Here is a 10,321-nt window from a genome sequence, read left to right on the forward strand (position 1 = left end):
ATAACTTTAGTCTCTTCTATGTTACAACTTCAAAGATATGAATTATTTTAGACACTTAAATTTTTTATCATATTTTTAAGTTTTATCATATTTGTAAATATTTTTTTCGTTTAATACTATTAATCTAAATGCTGTGAGTTTGTTTGTAGATTTGTCTTTTTCAGTTTTAACTACTCTAAATTGTATTGTTTTTAATCGATGATTCATATAATTTATATGAATTAAAATGAAGAATAATGCTAGCAAGACATTCTTTAACACACTTTTTTTAACACATTCTATTTTATTTGTTAAAATTCATATGGTTCTAAACAATTTTTAATAGAACCCACATAATTTATTAAAATTCATGTGAATTTCAATTAAAAAATGTATTGAAATGTCTGTTTCTAGTGCTCTTCTTTGAATTAATGCATATCATTTTTAGTAATAAAAAGAAGAAAAAAAAGAGAGCACAAAAATTTGGTAGAGATTGAATTAGTGCGTCCAGAACGGGTCCTTCCTCTATTAATTACCATCCCAAATAATGACGCCATTGTGCTCTTAGAAAAGTGAGTGACTATAGCAATGGAATTTCCCTTTCAAAATTAGTAACTTTCAATCTAAATCAAAGAAATATATGGTTTTATCCACCAGTAATCAATATTTGAATGCGGATTTGCAAATTAATTTATGAAATAATGACGGTGAAATGGTAATTTTGAAGTATAACAATGTTATCACTCCTAAAATTAAATCAACCTGTCTTATGATATAATCATTATTAGACGTTAACCTGCACATTTTACGGATATATCTTAATTTATTTAATTTAAATAATTTTTTTATAAATTAATATGAAATTTATGTCTTAATTATTAAATGATCATTTATAAAATAGTTATATCAATAATATATATTCAATTTTATTAATGCAATTTACAGAAGAGAAGTACCCAACAATAAGATGCACGTATAAATAGTCGAAATATATTTTAGGATAACTAAAAGAGACATATGTACTTTTAATTCAGAAGAAGTTAAGAAATTTTATATGTACTTTCAATCCATAAGTTCAACATTATATACAATTGTTAGCAAATAAGTAGATGACATGAAAATGTGAAGTTGATTAAGTAGATGGCACGAAAATGTGAAGTTTATTAATGCATACAAAAAACGTATTGAGTGGTAATGTGAAATTAATATGAAAAATATTGGGCAAACATTATGAAATAATAATGTGACGTTATGAAATAATAATGTGAAATTAATTTAGAAAATTTTGAATAGACATTTAAATAGGAGATATAGTATAAGATAGTTGATGATGTATAGAATTTATGAAAAAACTAATTAAAAACTTAGTAGAGAAAACTCTCTAGGAAGACATATATATATTGAATATTTAAAAATTATAAATACTTATATTTAATTTTATAATTAATTACGTTTAATTAATAACTAATGAATTTCAACACTTGTCATATCTATTAATCATAAAGAAAATTGCATCAACCATTTTTTTATTGTCAATTTTTGTATTAAAATAACAACTCTTCTTGATATTGTTATATAATAAAAACATGGTGGATGAACCAATAGACAATAACCACAAGGATGGACACTATGTTAGTTACCATTTTATTTGATACTATTTTCTCAAAAGGTCCAAATATTGTTTAGATGGATTAATTTAAACATAGTTGTTTATTTTCTCCGATTTCAATTATAAGAAGAAAAATAAATAAACATCAATACCAATGAATTAATTATTATTTTTTATTTTTTTGAATATTTTTATAAATAATCTCTTCATAAAAACGTGTAAGACATTATATACATTCACTAATATTTTAAAAAAATATTAAATAAAAATAAAAAATTATTTAAATGATAAATACATCTTAAAAATCACAATTTTTCTTATAAATAAAATTAAAAAAATCGCTAAATTTTTTCAAATAATTAATACAAAAGATAGTATTAAGATTCGTATGTTGATTTATTAATCCAAAGAGAATAGAAAGAGAAAAAATATATTTTCTTTGCACAATTATTCATACCTAAATCACAATCATTCATACCTTGATAGAATTCTACATATTTAAAAAAGGAGATGAATATGATTAAATTTCTCATATAATTTAATTTTGTCACGTAGTAAAAAGTGTAAGACTTTATATACATTCACAAATATTTAAAAAAAACATTAAATAAAAAAAATTATTTAAACCATAAATACATCTTAAAAATCACATTTTTTTCTTATAAATAAAATTAAAAAAATCGCTTAATTTTTTCAAATAATTAATACCAAAGATAGTATTAAGATTCGTATCTTGATTTGTTAATCTAAAGAGAATAGAAGGAGAAAAATATATTTTCTTTGCACAATTATTCATACCTAAATCACAATCATTCATCCCTTGATAGGATTCTACATATTTAAAAAGAGAGATGAATATGATTAAATTTCTCATATAATTTAATTTTGCCACGTAGTAAATTTTTTAAATGTTAATTGATATTAATTAGGAGATATTTCGTCACAAACTGACTGAAAGAGGAAGAGCACCAACTCTATTTTATTCAACTTAAAATCCTATTGTCAGTGCACAACCAAGACAACCTTTTAATTTGTAAGCATTCTATACTCAACATTCAATATTTAAACATATAATTTTGTATCTAATACAATCAGAGTTGATATATGAGAACAAACCTGACTTTTATAATATATTAAATTTGAGTTTAAATATCTATAAAAAAATATTCTCATTTAGTATATAAGACACTTCAAATATAACTACCTTAATAGAGAAACTTAAACGAAAAAATTCTTAAACCATTGTGCTGTAGAAGTTTAGGTGGTGCCAACAATTTTTCTTTGGTCCAATAACAGTAAAAAATAATTGTTAGATTTAAAAAAATCTACTAAACCTGGTGTTGAAATTGATAGATGTTTTTTAGCTTATGAATAACAATGCAAGAAAAGACATAAATCAATCATTTTAGTAGCCATGTTAGTTGGAAGCGCTATTAATGAAACCTTCTCTCAAACCTTCAAAGCCATGTAAAAACTTCCTCTCTCACTTTGCAATTTTTCGCATTTTCTTATGATGAGCTCTCAGATATATTCGTAAAAGCAAAAATATGAAGATAGATTATTAATAAATAAAAAAAAAAGAGTTAGCTTTTCCTTCTTTATTTTTTAGTCAAGCCTAATTATACTTCTTTAAGATTTTAAATGTTTTAACTTTTATATAATAGTTTAAATAAACAAAAGTTGCTCTCTTTTACTGTACTCAAAGTATGTGCATGGTAGGTACGTAATAAATAAACAATATATTATATAAATTTATTTATAAAAAATATTATTATAATATTACTCTATAAATAGATGTTTCGAAAACTAGACCGAATTATATCAAACCAACGGAGACATAAAAGTCATGGTTTAATAGATTTAGTGGATTAAATTGTATATTTTTTATAATAAAGTAATTCATAATATAATTACAATAAAAATATATGAAGTAGATTCTTCATAAAAGTCATGGTTTAATAGATTAAGTGGATTAAATTGTATATCTTTTGTAATAAAGTAACTCATAATATAATTACAATAAAAATATATGAAGTAGATATAAGAAATGAGTATCGCTTAATTAGTTCATTTGTTGAGTTAAGAAACGTGTTAACAAACGTCGAAGGTCTTATAAGTAAGAGTTCTCATGTTTAAATCCAAACAATCAACTTAACAACTGATTTAATTACTACCATTTTTAAAATAAAAAAACTTCATAAGAAATGAAGAACCGATAGCATGATTTGAAATGTATAATAGGTGATGTTATTTTACTAGTTTAAGAAAAGTGTATTTTAAATTTAAAATGATAGTAATAATTTATTTATTTAGTAATACTTTTAATAATTGTAGTTAAAAATGTTTATCAAAAGTGACGGTACGTAGGTCGACAATAGGTGGTGACAATGAAAGTAAGTGGTTATCCTAATGGTGATCAATAGTGTTAGTAGTGATAGTTTGAGAGATTGACTGGTTGAGTAGTAGTGGATATAGCCACTAGCTGTAAGTATTAACATTCAAAGAAAAATAATTTTTTTTATAAAATATAAGATTAATTATATCTTTAATCTCTATAGACTTATGAATTTTCATGTTTAGTCTCTTAAAAAATTCATCTATTTTTAGTTTTAATTTTGATTTTATATGAATTTTTTTATAGAAATTAAAAGTAACAATTTTTTATAAAAAAATTTTAAAATAAAGATTAAAAGTGAATAAAAGAATTTGTTTAAAGACTAAAATGTTGATAATTTTTTTATAGAGATTAAAAATAAAATTTTGAAATTTTTAAAGAACTAAAAATTTATTTAACCTTAAAATATTTATATAATTTTAAAATTTAGTGAAAATTGTTCTGAGTTAAATTCAAATTAAATCTTCATTTATGAGAATAGGTTTTTACTTTCAAAATTTAATTTTTAAAATCAAAATAAAAAACCACAAACCGCACATGCCTATCAGTTGACTAGTTTTATTTTATTTTATTTCAGTCATAAATAATTCATTATTCCTTTTTGGAAATAAATGAAAGTTTACCCACATTGATAGTGCTTTACTTTATTGAAATGAAACCAACAACATAACTAAGCACCGCAAAAGTAAACCGGTACACATGACTAGGAAAGCTTTACGGGATAAGATAAAGACAATTTAATTCACCCAAAATAAAAGTATTCAACAAAAAATAAAAGCATAAAGAGAAAGTAACTTTAAAGTTACACATATATATTTTATGAATTGACATCTTATAATTGATCGTCAATATAAAATAATTTTAAAGTGACACTGTATTATTCTTAATCTCAAGAAAAATTACACAACAAGTTGTTGATGATTTTAGAGGAGTTGTCCAAGTCTTATTAGGGGGAACTGATCCACTAAATGTGATTGTGATTTTCTCATCAATATTTCTTTTGAAACATATTCCGTAGTGGGGCGAGAAGATGGAATTTTAGTCAAGCAAGAAAATGCTAACTTAGTAATCAAGATGATATCACCAACAATTGAATTGGTAGGTTGAGGAAGGCGTTGGTCTAAAACATCAATCAACAACAAATTATAAGTAATTATGGCTGTAGATGGTGAGAACAATGTAGAAATGAAATCTGCTGGATGCTTTCCAATAAGGATTTCAAAACAAAGAACTCCAAAGCTGTAAACATCACATTTTTCTGTGACTTCCATGGTCTCAGAAAACTCTACAATCAAATTAAAATTTTAAAGTTAACATTCATAAATCAATTAATAGGCTTTTTTATGGTCTCACAGGAATTAAGAAAGTAAGTCATAGTATTAAATTTGTTAAGAATTGATATTGTTTTTCCAAGTTTACCTTTGATAAGTGAAAAAAAGTTAATGTTACTGATATAGTATTTATTATTGATTGCGAAAAAAAAAATGCAAATTAATTAGGGATATAAAAATAACTAATGCAGTTGAAAATTCAAAGAGAGTTTTATAAAGAAGAACAAGGAAAATTATCAAGAGACTTTTATATTTAGAGACGGAGGGAGTATAAGTTTAGTAGCTTCCATTTCAAAATGGATTTGACACTTTATTATTATTTTGAAGTCATTAAATGTCCTTGCGACAAGGGGTGGGAATAAATTTGACTCGATAGAGGCTTATGACCTAGTATATGTAAAAAACTTAGCTCTTTTATGGCTTCTATCAAGATACCAACACTATATACAGAGAAAAATGAGACTAACCTGGAGCTGCATATCCATATGTGCCTGCAAATGTGGTCCAACTGCTTGCATCAGCCTTCAGAAACTTAGCTGTTCCAAAATCAGAAAGTTGAGCTTCATATGATATATCCAAAAGAACATTCTTGCTCGATATATCGCGATGAACTATCGGAGGCGTGCAATCATGATGCATATAAGACAATGCATTAGCCACACCTTTAACAACATTCACCCTCTTTTCCCAATCAAATGCATTGGCTTGTGTGTCATTGATTAGCATTTGAGACAAATTTCCACCTTCCATGAACCTATAAACCAAAAATGAGAACCTTGAATGTTGGCAATATCCATAGAATTTTATGATGTTACGATGTCGAATTTCTGTCAAAGCTTGAATTTCATTCTCAAAGGACTTCAAATTTGGCCTCTCTCCATCTGTTCCCAAATGAAGTTTCTTCACAGCAACAATCATATCTGAACTCACCTTAGCCTTGTAAACAGATCCTTCCCCTCCAATTCCAATGAGATATTTGTCATCAAAATTCTCAGTAGCTTCAATGATATGTTCAAACAACAGTTTCCCATCATGACTCCATATGGAAAACACGTCTTCACATTTTGCTTCATTAGAATTTCCATCCTTGGTTTTTGTCTTTCTTGCTCTTCTATAAAGAATATACATTGAAATTCCAACTACACAAAATACTATTACTAGAAAACCTAAGATAACAAACAATACAAGTAGAAAAATCTTGTGGCTCTTTTGACTGTGGCTTGTTGGGCAAGAAACTAAGCCAGTGTGATTACCACACAAGCCTTTGTTATTTTGTAATGATTCAATTGAGGCATGGAGAAAAGCTTGATTATTTGGTATTCTACCTTCTAACTGATTGTTTGATATGTTGACATAAGTCAAGCTTGACATTGGATCCTCAAAACTTGATGGAATGGTGCCAGAAAGATTATTGCATGACAAATTCAGATTTTGTAAATGATCCAACTCTCCTAGAACTGTTGGTATGGTTCCACTCAACAAATTCCAACTAAGATCAAGAGATTCAAGAGGCTGTGAGAGTTTAAACTCTGAGGGAATTCTCCCTTCAAAATTGTTTTTGCTCAAATTCAAGTTCATTAACAAGGGTAACTTCACAACTTCCTTTGGAATTGTGCCACTCAACATGTTTCCTCCAACATCAAAAACTATGAGATTTTGTAACAACCCAATTTCACTTGGAATATTTCCTGAGAGATGATTGTTGCTAATCTTAACTTCAAGTAATGATTTCATGTATCCAAGTTCCTTTGGAAGCTTTCCTGTTAATTGGTTGGAAGAAAGGTGAAGTTTGCCTAGCATGTTTGCCTCCAAAAGTGTTGATGGTATGCCACCAGAGATATTATTGTTGGATATCATCAAGGTAATAAGACTAGGACACTTCCCCCAGTTTGATGAAATGTGACCATGAAACTTATTGTCACTTAGATCAATGTATGTCAATTTCGGATACACGCCGAAATCTTGTGATATATCTCCTTCAATTTGATTACCCTCAAGCCTAAGTCTTTCAATAGTAGAGCAGTTTTTCAAGCTTGTTGGTATTGGACCAGTGAAATGGTTTTGAAAAGCATGGAAATCTGTTAGAGATCCACCAGAACATATTTGAGGTGGCAAATGGCCAGTGAAATCATTATTGTCTAATGAAAAGGTATCCCATTTGGTAAAGTTATTAAATAACCTTTGTGGAATGCTACCATTAAATTTATTGATGGATAATTCCAAAATGATTAACTTTGTCAAATTTCCAATTATGTCAAGAATAGGCCCTGAAAGATTGTTTTCTTGGAAACTTATGACTTCCAAATTGATTAATTGTCCAATAGAAGCAGGGACTGATCCAGACAAATGATTAGAGAACATTCTCAGTTGTCTTAACTTAGTCAAGTTTCCTATGGTGTAAGGAATAGATCCAAGAAGGTTGTTGGAATAAATCATAAGGTGATTCAAATTGACCAAGTTTTGGACAGAATCAGGAATTGATCCAGAAAAATTATTGTTATCAAGGTAAAGCATGGTCAACTTAGACATGTTCCACAAGGTGTGTGGAATTTCTCCACACAACTTGGTGTTATTAGCAAGGTAAAGTTTATTTAAGTTACTCATGTTACCAATTGTTTTTGGTATGGTACCAGAAAGAATGTTCCTTGACAAATCAATAAAACCAAGGTTTGTCAACATTCCAATTTCTTGTGGAATGGAACCAATAAGATTACAACCTGCTAAAGATAGATACTCTAATTTGTCCAATTTTCCAATCTCATGAGGAATATAGCCACTAGAAAATTTGTTGTTGTCACTGAAATCTAGATATGATAAATTGGACAAGTTTGCTATGGAATTAGAAATTTCACCACTTAATTGACAAACAGAAAGATCAAGGCCTTTTAAAGTCTTTAATGTCCACATTTCTTTAGGGATGGAACCTTCAAGTGGGTTTATAGAAAAGTTCAAAACATTTATTTTGGACAAGTTACCAATTTGTGGTGGAATGGTTCCATAAAAGTGGTTTTGGTAGATGTTTATGGTAATAAGGTTGGGGAATGAAGAGAAGGTAAGAGATTGGAGTTTACCTTTTATTCCATAATTTGCAAGATTTATGCTAGAGATGGAGTTGGGTTTGTCACATTTAATTCCTTCCCATGTGCATGGGCTAGTAGTTCTTTTCCAAGTTGACAAAAGAGCTTGGCTTTCATTATCAAAGCTTAGTTTCCACTTTAACAAAGCATTTGCTTCACTTTCTTCAAGAGAAGTTTGAACATGAACATTATTAGTAGAGGTGAAAGAAGTGATTTTGGAAAAAGCAACAACTTGTGGAGGAAAAAAGGCTGATAAGAGGACACAAAGGATTATGAAGTAATGCTTGATGAAATTTTGATTTTCCACCATGGTTTTTCAAGTACAGAATGATTTTTGAATTAAGATTAAAGTCTAAGGTTGCAAATTTTTTTTATTGAGTAGATGTTATATTATGTCGTGATGATTGATGTTGGAGTACTTATAAGAGAAAATTAGCAAGCAATGTGATTATTAACACAAGTATACTTTTGAAAGTATTGCACAAAGGCAATTCAAAATTTATCAACCAACTTTACCAATCAAACTTTTTCCAAAGTTTCATTATTTTGGCTTCAACTTTATATCGGCTAAAGATAATGTTTCACGATTCATATTATTGCTTTCAATTTGCTTCGCTTTTGAAAAAAGTAAAAAAAATAAAAAGATCAATTTGATTATAAGTGCACAACATATCAGTATTGGTGCACTAATACACCACCAAATCCTCACCGTATATTTAATATTTGTTTTTCAAAAAATGAATGGCTTAGATTTAAAAATAACTAAGTTTTTTATTTGTAATTTGATGTTGAACTAAGTACACTATATCCAATTTCATTGACCACCACATACCCTAATTAATGGGACGGACCAACAACCACGACCTTCTCAATATTCTCAAATAAAATCTTAAAAGCAATTGACGCATTACACATTTATGTGTCACATCACTACATTTATGTCAAGTTGCATATATTTTTATGTCACATTCTTTTCAAATTTCAACAATTCATTTCACAATTTTCATATCACTATTTATCTTTCGTATTTCAACTATTATATCACATCTCTGTTGAAAATCGGCAAACTTATATTTCTATATGGCACTATTTACAAGCATCTACAATTCATTTCATATTTTTCATATATCTATTTAACTTTTGCATTTCACATACCATATCATATCTCTATTGAAAATTCACAAACAATAGTTCCCGATGAAAATAATTCTACTAACCTTTTACTCTCATCAACTTTCACAACTCCTCCATTTTTTCGTTTTACTTTCGAAAAGACTACTCCTCCAATTCTAACTATATTTATCCCTACAGATTAGTTGGTGACAAAAGTTTCTTACATTAATATTATCTCATCTTAAATGTTTTAGTGATCAGTTGCAAATATAGACTAATTTTCATGAAACCATGCATAATCTACTCATTGCATAGAAAATTTGTCTGTCCATCAGTATGATCAAACCTCTCAACAGCTAAGGAACTTTTCTAACTATAAATTGTCTATATAGATTAGACATACATGTTTTGTTCGATTTTGAGTCATTTTATTGGCACTAGAAAGAAACAATGCAGAATTTATGTACATTTCAAGGTGCATACTTGATTAATGCATAAGAAAAAAATTCAAGCAATCATTTGCAATTCCTTTTCATTATTTACACTTTCATCACATCTTTGCTATTAAGATATCATTCTCCCTTGGTTTTTTAAATTATAAGAAAAATTGTTTATATATATTTACAAATTTGATATGATAAGATCTAAATCTAATTACCACCATCAATCAATCATGATAAAATATTAAAGTAAAAATAATGCGACCTTAATTTTTTGTATCTATTTTATTAATGAGAAAGTTGATCAATAATATTATATTGTTCAACACTAAACATTGAAATTTTGACAATTATTGAATACTTTATCAACAATTTAA

General features: G+C 27.4%; 1 protein-coding gene across 1 annotated transcript; it reads right to left on the minus strand.

The window, feature by feature from the left end:
* Nucleotides 1–4,763: 4,763 nt before the first annotated feature.
* On the minus strand, nt 4,764–8,879 carry LOC101506275 (uncharacterized). The gene is made up of 2 exons (XM_004492865.4): nt 5,782–8,879; nt 4,764–5,268 (listed from the first exon to the last, which is right to left on the minus strand). Exons 1-2 carry the CDS (start codon nt 8,699–8,701, stop codon nt 4,907–4,909), a joined length of 3,282 nt encoding a protein of 1,093 aa, XP_004492922.1. The 5' UTR covers nt 8,702–8,879; the 3' UTR covers nt 4,764–4,906.
* Between the last annotated feature and the right edge of the window lie 1,442 nt (nt 8,880–10,321).

Source organism: Cicer arietinum, chromosome 3 (assembly GCF_000331145.2).
Source record: "Cicer arietinum cultivar CDC Frontier isolate Library 1 chromosome 3, Cicar.CDCFrontier_v2.0, whole genome shotgun sequence".
In the NCBI taxonomy this organism is placed as follows: Eukaryota; Viridiplantae; Streptophyta; class Magnoliopsida; order Fabales; family Fabaceae; genus Cicer; species Cicer arietinum.

Excerpts from the sequence above, each read along its gene's own strand:
- LOC101506275 (XM_004492865.4), bottom strand. The coding sequence starts at position 8,701 with ATGGTGGAAAATCAAAATTTCATCAAGCATTACTTCATAATCCTTTGT. Across the intron at positions 5,269-5,781 it reads ATATGGATATGCAGCTCCAG|AGTTTTCTGAGACCATGGAA; the intron begins GTTAGTCTCATT and ends ATTTGATTGTAG.